The sequence below is a fragment of the Python bivittatus genome, unplaced genomic scaffold (assembly GCF_059951505.1).
Source record: "Python bivittatus isolate LINGU-HERP-01145 unplaced genomic scaffold, Pbiv_v1 ctg000690_np1212, whole genome shotgun sequence".
Taxonomy (NCBI): domain Eukaryota; kingdom Metazoa; phylum Chordata; class Lepidosauria; order Squamata; family Pythonidae; genus Python; species Python bivittatus.
This window is the reverse complement of record NW_028277096.1, coordinates 20,928,831-20,949,887: the sequence shown is the minus strand read 5'-3', so window position 1 is coordinate 20,949,887 and position 21,057 is coordinate 20,928,831. Positions and strand designations below refer to the sequence as shown.

The window sequence follows — 21,057 nt, the reverse complement described above, 5'->3', positions numbered from 1 at the left end:
CCTGAAGAATGTTTTGGAACAGAAATACATTCTAGCACAGCAGAACTCTGGACTGCATTCTTCATCTTGCTGTGAGGAAAAGAAAATGTGTGCTTTTGTTCCCTTATCATTCTTCAATTTTTTCATCCATTTTCTTTAAAAGTGTGTGTAGTTATTTGGGCTGGGTGCTTGGGTTTCTGGTGTCTATAGCTCTTTATTTGATATTTGATACCAATTAACTCTTGATATTAACATACATACCTTGTCACCTCCTATCTCCTCTTAACATTTTATAACTAGTTTCTGGCCTAGTCCAAATGCTATCCCTGTGTACACTTTCAGTATTTCTCCATTAAACTGATTATCTGATTGCTCTAATGCTGTTTTTATTTCCTAGCTGATCATTCCTCTAATAACTTTGTGGTGTTCTCTGACTCTTGATTCAAGATTATTGTTTTTGTTCATGAGAGCAGCTGTTGAGATATAAACAGGAGCAATAATTATTTATTAATATGACAAGTATCTGTTTACTATGGACACTTAATGTCATTTCACACTCTTCAATCAATTTAAATGTGAACAAGCTAAAAGTGAACTACATTTAAAAATAGCCACATCAATTTCAGCATTAGGAAATAAGGAGGAAAAACAGTCTTACATATTCAATCACAGGAAAGTCTTCCTTCTCTGGGAAAAAAAAAAAAAGACACATGGAGCATATATGCACTCAAGCAACTTTCCTAACAGTCTTTTGATTTTACAGCAAAAAAACTTCTGCAATTTGGGTACAACTGTTATGGGGTGCATCAGACATTGACAGCTTATGTAGGCTCTCCAGATACTGAAAGTCTACCAGTGGGACAAAAAATGATAGTGTCTTTTATTATTTTATTCCTTAGCTTTTCTAAAGAACAAAGCATAGGCATTGCTTTAAATATCCCCTTTTCTTCTAGTAGATATACTGTACTATTTACTAGGAAACATCTTTCAAATATTTGTGGGTTACTGAGACCATTTTCATACAATAAATGTGGCCTTGGTAATTTCAGTGATTTTACTTAAAGTTCACGAAAGACCATTAAAAAGAGAAAAAGAAGCATGACTTAAATATGGTTCTCAGATGGAGAAGGATGTGTAAACCAATGTCATGGATTATACGTATGTACATATCTCTGTTTTTCACCTAACTATAATTTTGTTTCCAAATACACTTTTATTTTTCCAGTGTTAACTGAGATGTAGTCAACCTCTGTGGTAGAAAATAAAAGTGGTATATTTGCGATGTACTTCCTCCAGAGACTTAGTGTCTGGGGCAGATCCACCCTGTTTGAAGATGTCTTCTAGATTACAAACCATCCTGGAAAACTCAAGAGAAATCACAGAAGTGATCTAGCTTGTGCCTGCAAAGCCTGATATCTGCCTAGCTCTGTCTCACATTCTACTTCTTGATGTAATGTCAAAATGCAGCCAAATTTTAGCTGTTAGGATCTTTTGGTAATACGATACGGTTGAACCCTATTGGGGTTCAGAAATTAGGCCACTTGGCTCTCATACTCAAATTCTTAGCTGGTACTTATTGTTTGTGAACAGTTGCTGCTACCTGTAGCTCTTCTACCATTTCCTTTTGAGTTCTTTTCCAACATTATTCTTAAATTTGACTCTTGGTACTGAAAGTCTACTTTTAGCTCAGTCAGCTTTTCTTTTCTTTTTGTTCCTTTTTGCAGAATATTTAAAACAAAGACACTCCTATGTTTTTCCTCCTCTCTCTTCCAAAATGTCGTTTATATCAGCCTTCTTTATAGGGGACATCCTCCAGATACATGGAGTCAACCCCCAGAATTCACAGCAGTGCTTGATGCTGGCTGGAGCATTCTGGGGGCTGTAAGTGCATTCATCTGGAGAGTGACCAAAGCGGGGAGATCTAGCTTAGATATTCATGAAAGGATCTGTTAAAAATTGTGGGAAAAATGGAAATGTTTGACACTTCCCACTGCTGTCACTGAGTGTCTGATCCCCCTTCTTCCTTTTTAAGGGCTGTTTTACTCTCTGATCTACCTCCTTATGGCTCCTTTTGCTCTGCTCAGGAGGAAAAAAGCTAGTATGACTGGTTTTTAGATTTGTTTGGGAAGAGGAGGAGTCAAAGCAAGCAATAGCTTTCTGGGTCTCTCCCTTCCCTCAAGAAAAGAGCTGCCTGTGAGCTGTGGAGTTGCTCCTATTGAGGCACCTGTTTAATGAAGGAGATTAGTGGGACGGTGTGAGATTCTGTGCCTTGCTGCCAGTGCTATCGGCACATGTAGCGCCTCTCCTCACTCCCTCGACCAGGGCCCGAGGCTGGCGCAATTTCAGAGCAGCATTCGTCTGGCTTAGGAAATAGCAACTATCTTTGTCCCACTGTGCTGAGAATCCTCCCTGCAGCCTTCCTGCCTGTCTCTTGTGCAGTTTGCTGTACAGCAGCAAGGATTAGTCTAGAAAGGATTAATATGAGTTTTCTGAGAGGCAGGAGAGGGATGGTTTATGGCGAGAGAGAAGCAAAGGGGAAAATACAAAATGAAACAGGTGCCTACAGAAGTTCATACAGGAAGTAGGATGTGAGAATTTGCTACGGGGTAATATTGTGAGACTGTGCTGTGTCTATAATATTTAAAATTGCAAGCTGTAGATGGTCTGTAAGTTCAAACTTCAGGACCTAGCTGCCCTTGGCTGATTTTAGAAGCTAAGCAGGGTCAGCTCTGGTTAAAACTTTGATGGGGCACCACTTGAGAATCCCAGGGCTGTTGGCTAGAATGGAAAATTAAAAAACAGCAATGGGGGGGTGGGGAAAAATAGTGACAGACTACTTCTGTTAACGTTCCCAAGAAAACTCTATGGATGTAGTCATCAACAGTTAACCTGTACCTGAAAAGATCTTTATCTTTTCAAAGGGTGGCATTTGCTGCCCTTTTCAAATATTTTTGATGATTCTCTGAATAAATAGGCAGTCCCATTTTGTATGGAATCTAAGAAATCCTTACACTAGCCTTACATGATAGGCCAGAATTATTATATCTGGATAAGAAGATAATACATAAAAATGAGTTAGGTCCAGATGATCCTGTTGAGTGTAGTAGTAATTTCCTATACAGAGTCTCAAGATAATGTTGGAAGGTGAAGTATTCTGTAAAAATGTTAGCTTTCTCACTGTGCTTACATTTTATTGTTGCTGTATAATTTCATATTTTCATTTACAGTTATGATGAAATGAAGATCTTTTTTTACTACATGTTTCTCTAGCATGTACAGAATATCTTTCCTTTAGGCAAATGCAGTGCTGCATTTGCTCACTATTTTTTCTTCTGCTGCTTAACCAGATTAGCAGGTTAAAGGACTGTATGAATCATGTTGTAAAATCATCTAGCTTTGCTACTGAGAAACATGTTCTTATTGATATTCATTTATGTTTATACTGCTGTTGAAGAATTCAATATTTAATTGACAGGTCCTAGTAACGATTGATGAAAGTAGGCATCTTTAATTTATATTCTTTGTCCTAAGAAACAAATGAGCTAGAAGCACAAGCAGAGCACAGTATCTGAAAAACTCATAGCTTCAGATTCTTAACTTTCATTTTAACTTTCTGGATTTGCAAAAAATGGAAGTTTTGCTAGTTTGTTCACTGAGAGGTGTTCATGTTTTAAACGTTCATCAATGTTTGATGTCAGAAAGTAGAGGAGGGGAAATCTTTCTGTAATTGATTAGCAGTCAGGCTATTTAAACAGTATTATACAGTATACTGTTTATAAAGTATTGCTACAGATCTTTTCTGGATAAAGACCTGGGCATTATGTCCCACATTCAGTGTTTTAAGGTGTTTGGAGTGAAAGGCCTTATTGCTATGTTGTGGGAACAATATTTCTTGGCTGTTGCCTGTATGGTTTTGCTATAAAAATACTACAATTTGTGGTAGCAATTTTTTTTTAACCAAAATAGTATTATTTTAACACTGAACTAAGTCAAATAATTTATTTTGATTAACTTGGCTATGGAATGTGTATTGCACATGTTCTTTTTTGTTTTGTTTTTTCCCAGTTTCGAGCTGTGGTGGAGGCACTGTAAAAAATGGTGGAATCCTCTCTATCACCAGGGCCTTATATATCCATTTGTGTGTTATAGAGAACAACAGGTTGCACTGATTTAAATTGGAACTATTGACTGTGTTGAGTAGTAGCTAAAATATACACCTGATGAAAAGCTGAAGTCAGCCTTTGTTGCCAGAGTAATACTTGAGGGAACCAACTTGCAGTTAGAAACACAATTTTATATTTATAGGGCCAAAGAAAGAAGGCTTAATGACAGTCCCATTCACTTTTTAAAGCATCTTAAAAACTGCTGATACACACTGACAGATTAGTCACACAAGAATAAGAACATAATTTGAATTTTCTAAGATCTAGGATTTGAATCAGTCCTGCACAAACCTGGAAAAATTAATTACTCAGCAAAAAAAATTGTCATTTTTAGGTGGTTTTCAGTCTTCCTGAATCTTTTTTTAGGACTAAGCTCTAGGCATGCATAGTATATCTTACATGAAGAAGGGGATTTTATTCATCTAAAACACTCATTCATATGTATAGAATTGGATTATTATATAAGATATGTTTTTGGACAGTTTGCCACTTTTGTGTATGATTGAATAATATGAACTCCTTAAACCATTTGCTTTTAGCCATGTTGTTTTCATAAATATAACATATAGAAGCAAGTAGTTGTGGCAGACTGTTTGAAAATAAGCTGAAGTTGATGGGAGTTACTGATTTGTATGTGTGTACTTTATGCTGACTCTGCTGAAGTCAGTTGCAGTTCTTTGCAGACTTCCCAGAGTTGTGGTGGAGCAGAATGTGCCCAAGTGACATCCAACCAATGACAGCATCTGTCATGAATGGTGACATCATTGGTTGTATGCCACAGTGTCTTCTGTCTCCCTCATGGCACCCAGGAAGGCCTTGACTACTCTTCATTACTATCTTGAGCTTGTTGCTGCCCCATTGGCCAAGTGGATTAGATGTGCCTGATTCAGTTATAAGGCTGCAAACTGAAGCCTGAAACTTACTGTTTCCTAACAATCTGGATGCCTGTAGTTCTGTCATTCTCTGTAGTTCTAACTTCTCAAGGACTTGATCAGGATGTGCTATTAATTAATGTTGAAAGAGTTTGGGTTGCATTTCGATAATATGATTAATCTGTTTTTAATAAAATATAAATGGTAGACACGTTGTCTCTTTTAAACTCTGCACTTTCTCTCCCTCTTATTTTTATTTTAACCCAATTTTAAATATTTTTTTAACATTTTAGAACTGATGAATGTGAAGATTAGGAGACCAGATAATGGTTCTTTGCTGTAGAAAGCTGGAATGGAAAGCTCTTGTAAAATAGGGCAATGCAGGGTAAACGGCGGGAGCTTGAGGGCATTGATCACATGATTGTCTCATTGGAATATGAGGTTACTACAGAGACCATTCAGGCAAATTTAGCACTTACCATAAGAACAGTGATTTCCCATGTCTCTCTCATAAGAATATATAGAAATGGTTAAAGGATTTTGGTATTGAACTGGATTTCCCCTTCCCTTCCCAGCATTGCTCTGTACTTCTGAAAAATAAAAGTAATCAAGTCAAATAAATTTTATTACAGCCCTAAGGCCAGATACAATCAAATATCTAATAATAGAAGTTTTATACACACACACACACACACACAATACATACACACACACACACACACACACACACACACATATATATATATATATATATATATATATATATATATAAAAACAGAAAAACAATAGGTATAATAGGATCTAAAAATAATTAAGAACAGGGATACTAAAATAAAAGTGCTATTGTAAGAAATTCCAAACTTAAGTAATGGTACAGCATATCTTACTGATAGTAGCACAAAACTGGGCTGCTTGGGAGGATATTTTCGAGTCCTTGTCCGAAAGAAATAACATTAAATAGAAATTGCACTCCCTATCTGGAAATTTCTTTAAGATGGGATATATAAGGGTCTGTCTAGAAACCTTATACAGTGGGGCAAAAAAGTATTTAGTCAGCCACCAACTGTGCAAGTTCTCCCACTTAAAAAGATGAGAGAGGCCTGTAATTTTCATCATAGGTATACCTCAACTATGAGAGACAAAATGGGGAAAAAATCCAGAAAATCACATTGTCTGATTTTTAAAGAATTTATTTGCAAATCATGGTGGAAAATAAGTATTTGGTCAATATCAAAACTTCATCTCAATACTTTGTTATATATCCTTTGTTGGCAATGACAGAGGTCAAACGTTTTCTGTAAGTCTTCACAAGGTTTTCACACACTGTTGCTGGTATTTTGGCCCATTCCTAAATGCAGATCTCCTCTAGAGCAGTGATGTTTTGGGGCTGTCGCTGGGCAACACGGACTTTCAACTCCCTCCAAAGGTTTTCCATGGGGTTGAGATCTGGAGACTGGCTAGGCCACTCCAGGACCTTGAAATGCTTCTTACGAAGCCACTCCTTCGTTGCCCGGGCGGTGTGTTTGGGATCATTGTCATGCTGAAAGACCCAGCCACGTTTCATCTTCAATGCCCTTGCTGATGGAAGGAAGTGTTCACTCAAAATCTCACAATACATGGCCCCATACATTCTTTCCTTTACACGGATCAGTCGTCCTGGTCCCTTTGCAGACAAACAGCCCTGAAGCATGATGTTTCCACCCCCATGCTTCACAGTAGGTATGGTGTTCTTTGGATGCAACTCAGCATTCTCTCTCCTCCAAACACAACGAGTTGAGGTTAGACCAAAACGTTGTACTTTGGTTTCATCTGACCATATGACATTCTCCCAATCCTCTTCTGGATCATCCAAATGCTCTCTAGCAAACTTCAGACGGGCCCGGACATGTACTGGCTTAAGCAGGGGGACACACCTGGCACTGCAGGATTTGAGTCCCTGGCGACGTAGTGTGTTACTGATGGTAGCCTTTTTTACTTTGGTCCCAGCTCTCTGCAGGTCATTCACTAGGTCCCCCGATGTGGTTCTGGGATTTTTGCTCACCGTTCTTGTGATCATTTTGACCCCACGGGGTGAGATCTTGCGTGGAGCCCCAGATCGAGGGAGATTATCAGTGGTCTTGTATGTCTTCCATTGTCTAATTATTGCTCCCACAGTTGATGTCTTCACACCAAGCTGCTTGCCTATTGCAGATTCAGTCTTCCCAGCCTGGTGCAGGTCTACAATTTTGTTTCTAGTGTCCTTCAACAGCTCTTTGGTCTTGGCCATAGTGGAGTTTGGAGTGTGACTGTTTGAGGTTGTGGACAGGGGTCTTTTATACTGATAACAAGGTCAAACAGGTGCCATTACTACAGGTAACGAGTGGAGGACAGAGGAGCCTCTTAAAGAAGTAGTTACAGGTCTGTGAGAGCCAGACATCTTGCTTGTTTGTAGGTGACCAAATACTTATTTTCCACCATGATTTGCAAATAAATTCTTTAAAAATCAGACAATGTGATTTTCTGGATTTTCCCCCCCATTTTGTCTCTCATAGTTGAGGTATACCTATGATGAAAATTACAGGCCTCTCTCATCTTTTTAAGTGGGAGAACTTGCACAATTGGTGGCTGACTAAATACTTTTTTGCCCCACTGTATACACTATACAGGGAACACTATAATAGCATGCTTTTTTTTTTTTCTAAAAAATAAAAGTATATTTTCTTCTAGTGTGTTAGACATGAAACTGACTGAAACTATTACTTCAAGGAAGGTTTGCATGGAAGAGACACTGCCTTGCTACACTTGTACATATTTATCATATTTTATATCTTATTCATTTAGGATAGCATACACATCTCATTTTATCACCATAGTATCCCTGTATGAATGAGTAATGTGCCCAAATCAACTCATTGGCTGTGTTTGAACAATGTAAGTAATCTGGTTACGGAATTAACCTATTTATTGGACTTGGATAGCACGTTGAACCCAAACCAGCCAAATGAGCTGTGTTTATACAATTTGCTAAACCACAAAAAACAAAGCAAAGTTAATAATATACAAGTTTAGTATGTTACGCACATACAGGCTGAACTGGAGGAAGGAGGAGAACCACTGTGACACCAGGGTTTCTATTTCCAACCCCTGAAGGCAGTCTGAAAGGGTACCGAAAGAGATGGTACCCAGGGCCACCAAAAGATTAACAACATGCAGCCTCTTTAGGAATCAACTGATTGGAAGTGTTAATTCTTTTTAGTTCAAGCATTCCCATACAGCATCTCCCCTGCTATTCTTGCATTTCGGTTATTCCACAGCATCAGTGTCTCATGTGATTTGAAAACGTAACTGCTTACCAGCTAATAACCAAATACGCCTCGCAGCTTTCAAGGCTGGAATAGAATGGTTTAGTATACCTGGACCCTAAAACTCTACAGATTTCAAAGGAGTCACGCACTTGCTCTGCAGATGGGCCCAAAGAGATGAATAATTATAAAAAGATATATATCTACATATATACATACACGTGTGTGTTAAATTAAAATCTCAATGAAAATTAGCCACCATCATAATAAGGTAGCCTCAGTTTGCCAAAGATATTCTAGGAGCTTTAGTCTGCCATAAAGATGTTCCCATTAACTTATCTATGTCTCGGTAAATTATTAAATAGGAATTAACACTGCAATCCCTCTTAAAATATACTTAATGACTGAGGTTAGGTGAGGGTATATAATTGCACCTCTACGTGAAGAGAGCTGTCTCTTCACCATTAGTGATCTGCTTAACAGAGCTTTCTCAGGTAATGAGCGGGCTCCTAAAGATTTGTCCAGATCACTCAGCAGAATCCTGTTGTACTAGATTTGGATAATGGCCAATAAGAAGTATATACATTTGGTAGATGGATGTCATGCCTGGGAATTAGGAAGAACTGTTCTGGATGAGGTGTTCTGGAGGAAGAGATGTGTAGCTTGGGGAGACTTCTTAATACCAAACTATTACTAGAGGTTCACATGTTTTACTGGCACAAGGGCCTGGCTTCAGACGATGTTCCAGTCATGATTTTTCCTAGATTATGATAGTGCAGTTATTCTGTGTCTGAATAGCTTTACAAATGGAATGCTGCATAGTGGGAGTATGCGTGCAGTAAAAACTCTAAGTAGTGAAGAACAGTTGCCAGATTGGTAAACAGGTTATTGTGATGGAATGGAATTATGAAGGCCAGACTCAGGGAGAAAAACATTTTCTTTCATCTCCTGAGGTGTGAGGGAGAGATAAGAGGATGAGACTGGCACCTCCCTGAGAAATTCACAATGTTGTGGTTGGCATTACTTGGGAGCTGGGGTTTCAGTCTGGGAAGATTCTTGCTAGAGGTTGTAGCTAATAAACATTGCTGGACTGAATTTACATGGTCTCTTGGAGTTCCTTGGGCTAGGCCTGACAGTTATACAGACATAAAGACCAAGGTTTAAAAAAAAAAACTGGAAAAGTTAAGGGAACTTGGTTTTCTTGTCCCCAACCCCCTGTCCCCCCTCCTGGAGCCTTTTTAATTTTTACAATGTTGAAAACTGAAGAAATTATGAAATATTTTCTTTCTTTTAAAATGATATACGATATGGTAACAGTGTGAAAGAAATTGGTTTGGATTTGGAAATGCTTACATAAAATTTAAATAATATAACATTCAAAGACAGAGAAGTTTGTGTCAATCAACACTGGTAAACCTTCAGTGTTCAAAAATCCATTGATATGATAAAAATCATCAGAAAAGATAGAAACATTGACGACTGCACTTTAAATTAAAAAAAAAAGGATCAATAAAACAACATATTGTGGCTTTGACCTCTTTAGTGACCCTTTTCCTTTATCACATATTTCATATAGACAAATGGGTAAGCATTAGCATAAGCCCCCCTTCCTCTCTCAATTTTCTCAGTTCTTTTCTTGAAATTAAGACTTTTATATCTGCTTAATATGGTAGAGGAAAAAGTTCAGATTGTACAATTTTATTTTATTTTATTTTTACTATAAATTGTTTGTCTTTAATTCTAATGTCTGCCTAGTTCTTTCAGGCAAAAATGAAGAGATAGTACCTCCCTTAATATTCAGTGTTTTGTAGCTCCATTTGGAACAGTAATTAAAAACACTTAAATTCAATCAGTAACTTCATAACCTTGGTTTAAATAAACCATATCTGTCAATTTTTATGAGCGAAAGTTTATGTGCAAATAACAAATGTGACTTTATAAAGGATGCTAAAAAATAAGTGTAGCATATATGTCTATTTTTCTGAAAAAATATTGTTCCCATTGTTTTCAAAAATTACCATTGATTTAGTATATCTAGTAGGAATACAAAGGGGCTTGTACTTTTAAAGCACTGCATGGGCTGCCTGTGTACAAATATTTAAAGGACCACATCATCTAGTCCTTCTAACCTGTGCAAGCTGTGGAGGCCCTGTTTGTGGCCCTGTTGGTGGTTCTGACTAGTGGGTGGACCTTTTCGCTGTGGCACCCTGGCTGTGGAATTCTATCCTGGGGAAAAGTGTCAGTGGCCCTAATTTCAAAAAACAACTTAATATTTGCTTGTCACTGCAAGCACTTTCTAGGTAACAACTGGTTCTGAAATATTTTGTCTTTCAAACTGAATTTCAACTGTACTCTCTCGGAAATTGTCCCCTGGTAAGATCAGCACATGGCAGCCCCTGTTCATTTTTATCTCTGTGTGAAGTTAGAATCTCTGCATGTGATACTAGAGCTGTTAATTTCAGAACTCTGGAATATTCTACTTCTGGACTCCATAGTTACAGCCCAGCTGCATGCACCAGAGAACTATGTGGGACCTAACCTTTGCTAGTTACTGCATCTCTCCTGCACCGTCCAAGACATACTACTTATGCCTTTGGCAGTAATGGGAGAGTAATGAAAGATATCTGAATGTATTACAAGATAGGATTCATTCTATGTAAATCTCCATTATGTCAGGTCATGTGAATTAAAAATGTGGTGTGGTCCAAAGAATTCAATAGCAGTCAAATACTTGGACCAAAACAGATTTGGACATACATTGAAGAAAGGAGAAAGAAAGCATGCACTTTGCTGTACAATGAAGTAGCTTGCCTCTTTGTTGAAATGTAATTCTCTTCATATCCTGTAGCTGATAAACTAATAATTCATTATAGTTTTCATTGTATTTTTCAAGAGCCTTAGATAATCCTGAAAATGATTCTGAGCAATGCACCATTGACTACAGATTATCAAATTAAACTAATCTACTGAAAACTGTTCAAGCTGGATAATAAGTATTTGACTATATTATGACCCAATTAATAATACAAGTAAACTAAATTCAGTTATCTAGAGAATGGGAGGAAAATGTGCATTTAGACTGCTCAAATTAGCATGGTAAGAAGAGGCTAATCGGTTACAAAAGCACTGATCATTATGGTGGATGCTTTTTTAGTACTTTCAGATTGATTACTATTAGTTTAAATAAAAAATCAATCATATTTTTATGATAAAATATAATTTTATTATACATATTATTTACAAAGTTACGACTGTGCAACCCCCTTCCATATCTTGTGATTACTTCATTAATTGCAAAAGCCATAAAATGTTTCCTTTTAAAATCTTCCCAGTATATTTTTTTATTTTCCTAGGCTCTGAAGTATAAGATATCTGTTGACTCAATGTTCAATATCCGTAGGACCTCCTGCTCCAGTTGGAATTGTCTAATCCACTAAGTAGAAAATACTTACAATCCCACACTTCTGAGAGGGGGGAAAGTGCCAAAGCAATAAGGCGCTGTTTTTCTGTGGCAGCGCTAATGCTTTGGAACAGCCTCCCAGTGGAGATCAGGCTACTGTGTAAGCCATTGAGAGTCATTAGATTGTGGCAGAGTATGAGTTAAATAAATAAATAGTCAATTAAAAAATTGCCAAAAATCTATCCTGAAATATCTGAAGTGTGCTTTGTTTTGCATGTGCACTTTTTATCTTTTTAAACGTTGATGTAGCGGTGTTAAAGTATCATCAACCACATATGATTTATCTGCCCTCGAATTAGCAACTTTTTAATTTATAAAAGGCAAAAATTATGTTTATGTTTTCCCAATAATTATTGTCTAAAATATATTTACAACTCCCTACATTTTCAAAGTATTACTAGCTTACTCACTGGAGCGTGTATATTCCCATATCAAAATATCTTCATTGTTCCTCAGAAGTTCTCAATAAAACAATTTGCTGTCTTTAATATACAGTTTCCCCCCAAACCCCCATTTATTATTACTACATAAAGGATAATTTTGGGGAACTGTTTATAATTTTCTGAGAAGCTGTTGCGTTAGTTTGTTGTGGAAAGCAGTAGTATAGGTCTCTCCCCCCCCTTTATTTATTTATTTTTTAAAAAGTATATATTGCTTATACTTATTTCTGAGCTCAACAGTAGTTCAGAATAAAAACTAGTCAGAAAAACAATGTGAATTAATATGCAAAACACACATTAAAACAATTACATAAACTTGGAAGAAAATAATGGTGAAAAAGCAGCAATAGAAGATTAAAAATTACATTACTGTTGTTGTTAGGCCTGGGATAATTGAGAATATTTTTGCCTGGTGCTGAAAAGATAGTAAAGGTAGTGCCTGGCATACGTGAGGACGGCCTTCTTAAGTGGGAGGTGGGAGAGAATCCCAAAAAGGCCTGTTTCCAGGTAACCTATCTTCATAAGTTAGCCTTGGATATGGCTCTTGGAGCCAACCCACCAGCTTATGTATCTTGGGATATATAAATTGACTGACTGCTGACTAAATAAATAAATAAATAAATAAGGGTAGCAACACAAACAAGCATTCTATTGGGCATTGTGGCCTCAGTAGAAGAGAACATACATAGCTCAGGGTTGAACTGTGGAGTTCCTGGTGCTCTCCGAGCTTGGTTGTTTGCTTGCAGACGCTTCATTAACCAACTAGGCACATCGTCAGCACCAAGAACTCCACTGTAGCCTCAGGTCATGAAGGGTTTTCTAAACCAGGGTTTTTTTAAAAAACAAAATTCCCAGAACCCCTGATCAAGAGGCAAAGCTCTAGTGATATAAAACTGACTCTGTTCGAGTGAACTTCATTTCTTTCTTTCTTTTTTTTTTTTGCCCTTGGTCTCTCACAGAAGCCCACCAAGTTCTCACGGAATCCTGGGGTTCCTTGGAACTCAGTTTGAAAAATCTTATTCCAGGCTATTGCCCAGTTCCAATTAGGACTCTGGCCACACATTTTGTAGTAACTGGAGTTTCTGAAATGTCTTCAGGGGCAACTCTGTGTAGAACTCCTTATAGTACTCTAAATAAGAAGTAGTCCATGGCATGGATTAGTGCTGTGAGACTATCAGAGAAGGATTCTATTCACACTTCAAGATTCAGGAAGTCTTTGGCTCTTAATAAAACTTGTTTAGATCTCTATTTCTCTAAACAAAGCTTGTTTAGGTCGTCTATTTTTTGAGTAAATCAGATGAAGAGAATCTTGTGCTTCATAAAGACTGGCAATCTTTAAGTAATTAAAAAAGTGGTTAATTGCAGTAAACAAGATTTGAGCAGGCATGGACAAGAATGTAGTTGTAGGTGAATCCCATCAAACCCTACAACTGAGTGTTCAGTTTGCATGGGTGTATAATTATTATTCTCTAGCAGTCAAGTAAGAAACACAATGTCCTGTGTAATTTCATTATTTTGAGAGCTCACTTAAATTACTTTCAGGAATCTGTCTGCATGTTAGGCTTGGCAATTCCTTTTCCAGTCAAGTTAACCTTAGGGAATGAAGACATGTATGCCTTGTAATCAGATGAGATGTTTCCTCCAGAAGAGTAAAAACTTCCTGATGAAACATAATTATTCAGAAAAAAATTCTTCAGTTGTTGAATCCTTCAGTCTGATTCTTGCAGGGCAAAATTGCAGCATAGTAGTGTTTCTTCATGTACTCTATAAATTTTATGATAAATGCTCAAGAATTAACTAAGACATTGGGATTCCAATTTTTTAAAATTTAAAATATACACATACTGCTTTTTGTAGAATCTACAGTGTGCTTGTGTTTTTTTTTTTCTGATTGCAAAGCAGGTTTCACCTTAGAAAGTAACTTGTTAAGCAGCATTTTGCATAGACAATCAGAAAGATTTTGCCACGCTTCCTTGGAAGTCTAGAAGAATAAGTGCAGTAAACATTGTTGCACAGCTTGCAATCACCAAAAGGTCTATCAAAACCCAGGGTGGGAGTTATAAGCGTTGGAAGAGGCCTTTCATTGTGGAGTTGTGTTTGAAAATGTCAGAGAGGGTCTTGTTACTGACTGGCAGGGTTTGAAATTGCCACAGAGACCTTTGTCGGCAGGCTTGTGACAATCAAGTTAGAGAAGACTCAGTTAAAAACTTCTATGCTCTTACTACATTGTGGCAATTGTGAAAGTTGATATTAAATCTGTACTTTTAAAAGTTGATTTAAAATCAGACTATCTTGATTTAAAATAATCCAATTTAGATTTCTAAGTTTAAAATATAAGATTGACTCTAAACAAGTTAAGGGTGCTAACAATTTAATCTTTTTTTAATCAGTAAAATTGCTTAATAGCATCCTTTGCATTTTATTTATAGATTAGTAAACTTCTCTCACTTTTAATTATCTAGGGCTTTTCTGTACTGTTTCTTCAATAACAATTTTTCTGTAATTTTCACAAGTGCCCTCTTATACAAAGTAAATGGTCAAAATGCTTAAAACTTCATTGCCAATGACTTGAATTCTGAGTTCGAGTTCTATTGGACTTTTGTTCTCATGCAGAAGGAATTTGTTAGTGCCACATGACCTGCTCTATTTTCATTTGTCTGCAAGCTACTGTACAGCTGCATGAAACTGGCACATAGCCAGTTGAAAATGAAGGCTGAAAGTGTTTCTGAGCTAATGCTTGAAGATCTAGCACCAACTGACCCTGACATGAGGACAGAATCTTACACTGTGTAATGGCTTGATTTGAAGTTCAGCACTGTCTAAATCAGTGTTTCTCAACCTTGGGAACTTTCAGAAGTGTGGACTACAACTCCCAGAATTCCCCAGCCAGCATGGCTGGCAGGGGAATTCTGGGAGTTGAAATCCACACTTCTGAAAGTTCCCAAGGTTGAGAAACACTGGTCTTAATGGAAAATGCAAATTAATTGACAGTAACAATCAGGCACACAAAAAGTAAAGTAGATGTTAGCATCCAGCTGATGTATGTTCAAAAAGCAGCAGCCCTGCTTTGTGATGCCATAAAACCAACTTGGGGGTTTCAAAGGGTTGTAAAGTGATTTGTTTAACATTCAGAGGAATTGCTAGAATCTTATTACTTTCTTTTTCCAAGCTTAGCATATGTATTCTTGAAACCATTGTTAAAATTTGACTAAATAGGCAGATTAAGTATCCACTGATTGTAAGAAAGTGTGATGCACTGAGCCCTTTATACTGGCTTAATTTTGTAAGTTAAAGTGTTGCCTTCTTACGGATGCTAGGATAATACCCGAATGACTGTTAGGGAGACAAAGTCAAAGTTTAGTTTCTATTGGATCACTACTAACAGAGCTCGAGCAATGCTTCCATCTGAGTGTGGGTGGAAACTGTTTTTGCTTTCTTGCGAAGGTTTGATTTTTCTTCTTTGCTTTTGTGTGTTAATGCTATAAATACTGTACAGTGCAGCATTTTTGCCGTTCATTGAGATATGGCGAGAGGAGCACAGAAGTCCCTTGTTCATCTTTGATTTGTTTTATCATTGAATACTAATTTTAATTCACTAGGATTTTTTTTTTGTAAAAATAGTAGCAATGTTTGGGTTTTTCTATCCTTAGCTAAATATCTAAAATGAGGGGGGTTCCAGAAAGAAAGCAGTCCTGATCTCTGTATTTTTTATATCTGTAGTTTCATGGGAATTCCCTAACAGAACCCTTTACTTTGATGAAAGAGTTGCAATTGCTGGAATAAACACACGTGCTCACCCACACTATGTGCAATGTAACATTTTAGTTTTTATTTCATATTATTATTAAAATGAGTAAAGGTTCTTTTTTTCCCCCCTCTCTGCTGCTTGGTTAAGACATTTTGGTGATCTGGAGAGAAAATGAACATAATGTTTGGACTTGGATGATGAAAAGTGCAATTTTTCCTTAGTTCTGATATATTCATACTCACATATATGCACATTTTGGGGGGAGGGGATAATGTTGAAAACAAGGCATTTTTGTTTTTACTCTGTACATGAATTATTTAAAGAAACTTAGACTGGCAATTATGTTGCAAGTAAGATTTTCTGTGTAGTGTTACGAGATAGACAAGAGCTTGGGAACTTGTAGTCTTCCAGCTGTTGCTGAACTACGATTCCCAGAAGTTTCTGAAAGCATACAAATGGTGAATGATGCTGGAAATGGAAGGTTATCAACATCCAAAAAAACTACAACTTTCTCATCTCTGAGATGACTTGCACTGTCCTCAGAAAGAGTCTGGTAGCACCTTTTCTGATTAACAAATTTTATTAAAAGGCATGAGCTTTCGTGAGGTCACTTATGAAATGAGCTGCAGCTCACAAAAGTTTATGCCTTTTAATAAAATTTGTTAGAAAAAATGCTACCAGACTCCTGATTTTTTGCTACCATAGCCTAACATAGCTCCCCTTGTACAATGTCTACATTACAGTCCTAAGTATCTTTATTTCTGAGCAAGCTTTGTTGTAGAAACATATGAAGTTTGTCCATCTAACTTAATATTATCTGTTTTAGTTGTTTTGAGTGTGTGCTTGAAACATCTTGGATAGGTGCTTAAAAATGTAAGTGAGAATGCAACAAAGCATCCATTTATAAACATACGCCAGGTTAATGCCCTTGGTCGCCAGGTTAATGCCCTTGGTCGGGAGCTGTTGTAGGAGAGTCACATTAGGCTATAGTAGCCAAGATTCAGAAAATCTGGCAGCACTTTTGAGACTATTTTATTTAAGGTATGAGCTTTCATGAGCTGGAGCTCAACTTCATCAGATGCATAGAGTGGTTTGACTGATGTGGAGCACCACAATTGTAAAGTATTAAGAACTCATTGTATTTGTTAAATCCTTCTGAGATAGCCTGAAACCTCTTGATGTATGTAAACTCAGAATTGTATGTAAACAATTTCCTGCTCAATTGTGCTGTCAAAGTTTCTTTGTTCCAAAACTGTTACTTGGAGAGCTTGATTAAATGTCCTGGGAGATTAAAATGTTCTGCTTTTGCTTCGTTCCTGTTTTGAATCCTGATGTCAAACTTATGTTGGTTAATTGTTTTGCGCAACATGTGATTTGTCTGTCCTACATAGAAACCAGAGTGGCATTGCTGGCAGATGATGGCATGTATCACCTCAGAAGAAGAGTATGCAAAGGTGCCTCTAGCATTGTATGTTAAGTTGTTGGGGCCTGTAATGGTACCATTGGTGTAGATGTAGGGACAAGGTAGAGTAGCCAGATGCAGGTTCTTGCTCTCATGTTGGTATCACTGTCCTGTTGTTTCATGCTGTTTGTGAGAATTTGGTTCAGGCTGGATGGTTGTCTGTGTACAAGTATGGACATAACAGACAACCATTTATTGGTATGGAGCTGTGACCTGAACATTAAAATAAACCTCAGTTCTCATTGGGCCCATTGGCAGAACAACTTAGGGAATAGCTCCTTGGGGTGTGTAAATTGTAGTAACAAACCTCTTTTAAATTTAGAAAACAGTATTGAGATGGTATTTACACTTATACTGGTGGCCCTTGTTATCCTTCCACCTTATTATATGCGGTTTTGTATATTTATGGTTCATAAATGTAGGCCAGATCTCTTATTTGCAGAAAAGTATTTTATATATCCACACTTTTGGCACATGGTTCTGATCTGTCTGCCATTTTGAACTTGCTTAGAAGTATACGTCAGGCCTCTACCCCCACCTCCCATCTTCACAGCGATCTGCTGCCAGTCTTCCCATTAGCTCATCCAGCCTTGCTGCACACTTGCCGTCTCCACAGCACTTCCTCCCTTCCCTTTAACCTGTCCAGCCCTGAAATTCCCTCCACGCACGACCTGATATTTGTAGAACCTTCTTGGTCAGTCCCTATAGACTCAAGGTCTTTCTATCCATGATTCCATTGTCCACTGTTGTAGGCTGGAATGGAACCTCTGCGAGTAATCAGGGCCACGTCTATTTCTTACCAATCTTAATTCCTTTTCATCTCTCCATTTCACCATATAACATACTCAAGAGGCAGCACAAGAATGTTATTTTTGGAGTAAGCTACCTTTTATCAAAATGGTGGATGGGTTTAATAGAGAGGAGAAGGAGGAGGAGTCTCTAAATGCATTAAGTCAGAGGTTCCAAACTTGGTTCATGGTCTTAGTTCATGGTGCCACTAGTGGTTCTCAAACTGTGTGCGGTGGCACCCTGGGGGTACTGCAATGATGTCACTAAATGCTCTATTATGTAGTAAAATATCCCTTGGTGCCTTATGGGTTTGTTGTGGTGCCACAGTTTGGGAGCCGCAGCATTAAACACTGGTTTTCAGTGCTTCTGTTTACTTTGAAACAAGGAACAAGTTAGTTCCATGGGTTGTGTTTGAAGATTGCCAGGATACCTTCAAGCAGAAGTATTGTTAATTCACTTGCAACTTAATTGAAGAGAAGAGAGTATGTTTTCTTAGTGTAGTTCTTTTGTTTTCGGAAGTGTTCATTAGTAATTGAAGATCATGGAGTACAAACTAATTTTGAACAGTCTTGGTAAATATACCTTCCCTTAAGTGTTTTAGCTTTTATTTATAATTTTGAGGCCCCATTTCATTAATTTTCTTCTTAATTCATAATATTTTGAATCTAAAGACTGAATTGCCAATTTAAATACCCAGATTCTTTTTCTCAGTTGTAACTTTAGACTATTTTGATCTGAAAGCAAGTAAGTCTCTTCAAATATTGCTGAAAAACAATTTAGTGAAGGACATGAGTCCTGCAAGATACTGGAGATCCTAACTTGTTCTGAATGAGCGATGTGCTGTTATGTGCAGCATATTTGCATTCATTCTGCTATTCTCCTTCAGTACCATCTGAATCAAAGGTCCCAGACTGGATTTTTGTTTTTATTTAATGAGTTTTGGTTTGTTTGGAAGAGGCAAGTCAGGATTTCCTGCTTTGAGGACATTGCTAAAGATACTTTTTTTAAAAAAAATTAGTGATTGCATTAATGTGGAGGAACAATGTGCAAACATAGTCAGGATCTCACATAGTCCCTTCTGTGGTATCTTATGGTGATATTGCATCATTTTTTAAGGGAAAAAAAAAATACCCCAAGCTTTATACTGGCAGGACAGGCTTCAATCCCACCACCATAGTGGACCCACAAAACTTATTGCTGTACCTTCTGATCAGCCACCTTGGATTATGAACTGTTAACTGGAGGCCAGTTGATTGATAGCCTCTAAGTTTCTGTTGTCTACCCATAGAGAATGGGTGCTTTGGATCAAGTTCCTAATTTTGTAAGAGTCGCCCCTTTTTGTGACATTCTTAGAATGCCCCTATGTGTTAATTAACTTCACTGCCTTCCATTTCTTCTTTAGTGAACACTTGTCCTGCTCCTTTACCTTCTTTCTGCATGGGGACAGCAATGTTTGTACCAGTGTGGAGATAAACCAGCACCAGCCTGTGTACTTCGTGAGCGAAGAGCATCTCACCCTTGCCCAGCAGTCTAACAGTCCTTTTCAAGGTAAGTTTTTTGGCCGACTATGAAAAAACGTTGTGTCCTTCTGTTTCTGATCTTTAAATGAAAATACTGCAGCAGAGAGAGAGAGAGAGAGAGAGGACACACAGTGTGAAAATACTTGATGAGTTTTCAGATTCTTTACACGCTGATTTTCAGTGCTTTGTTTTGTCTGGGCTTAATTTTTTCATTTTCTCAAAGTAAATGTCAGTCATAGTAAACTTAAGCAGATGATGATAGTTCAGAAATAAGTGTGCTGTTTGCAGATTGTTTATTAAGATAGTGTGTATTCAACGTATCCTACAATGTGTAGGATGCTGTTTTGTTGTATGTTTTATTTTACTTCTGTATCCTACTTCCTTCTGGAGGTAGAGTAATAAAAATCGTAAATAAATCCAGCAATAAAATGAATAATCCTAAAAAATTACGTAAATTTAATTGTCGAACAGGAAAGACAATCTGGAAGGTAGTGTAAAGTGTTGTCTTGTCCTTGAAAATTGATGTCATATAAACATCTGGATGATTAAGCTTTTCTTCAACTGTTGCCTAAAAGAAGACACCTTGGGACCAATTGTACTTCCCTCAGGAAAGAACTGCATAATTGGGGTGCGGCCATTGAGCCGGCCCTACTATTATGAGCTAAATCAACCTCTGGGGGTTCAAGCAAGTCCTCCCCAGCTGATTTTAGTGCTTGCCTGTTGGGTGTTTTAAATGTTTGAAGTCAGACAGTTTAAATTGAGACCAGTAGGTCATAGGCAGCAACTTAGCACTTCAAGACTGGTGTTATATGGTCCTAATTAGCTGCCCTGTGTAGCTTAACTGGGGTCTACACTAGTTGTACTTTCCAGATAGTTTCTAAGTGTAGCTCCATATGGAATGTGTTATGCAAAGTTATTTAGACATTGATCACTGAGGTTAGCCAGTTCAGTTAAGGTTGCAGGTAGTGTATTAGCCAGAGCTGAGCATGGGCCCTCTTTGTGACTGAGGTCACTGGATTTGTAGCAATACTGTATATTGAAACCAAGGATAGCCCCTAAACTATACATCTGTTGCTTCTTGTTGCATCTTATCTCATTCAGAATAGGGCACTTTCCCAATTCCCAAGCCTGAGAACAACCTGTCCTCAATACTTTTAGTCTTTTATAGATACAGCTTGAATTCCTTGGCCCTCATTCAGCCTGTAACTGTCTCCAGGCAATTGTCAAGCACCTACATATTCCAGTGGAAAAGAGAGATAATATCATTAGCATACTGATGACACAGCACTGCAGATCACTGGATCACCACCCCTACTGGCTTAATGCAACTAGGAAAGGGAAAT

The 21,057-nt window shown here is 37.6% G+C and overlaps 1 protein-coding gene across 2 annotated transcripts in view; it reads left to right on the top strand.

Annotated features, from left to right (window-relative positions):
* Positions 1-21,057, top strand: part of MED13 (mediator complex subunit 13) — a 117,459-nt gene that overhangs the window by 37,170 nt on the left and 59,232 nt on the right. For both annotated transcript variants that reach the window (XM_088152573.1, XM_088152571.1), the window contains exon 4: positions 19,597-19,742. In XM_088152573.1, the coding sequence (XP_088008699.1) occupies positions 19,597-19,742 (146 nt within the window). The remainder of the gene's footprint in view (positions 1-19,596; positions 19,743-21,057) is intronic.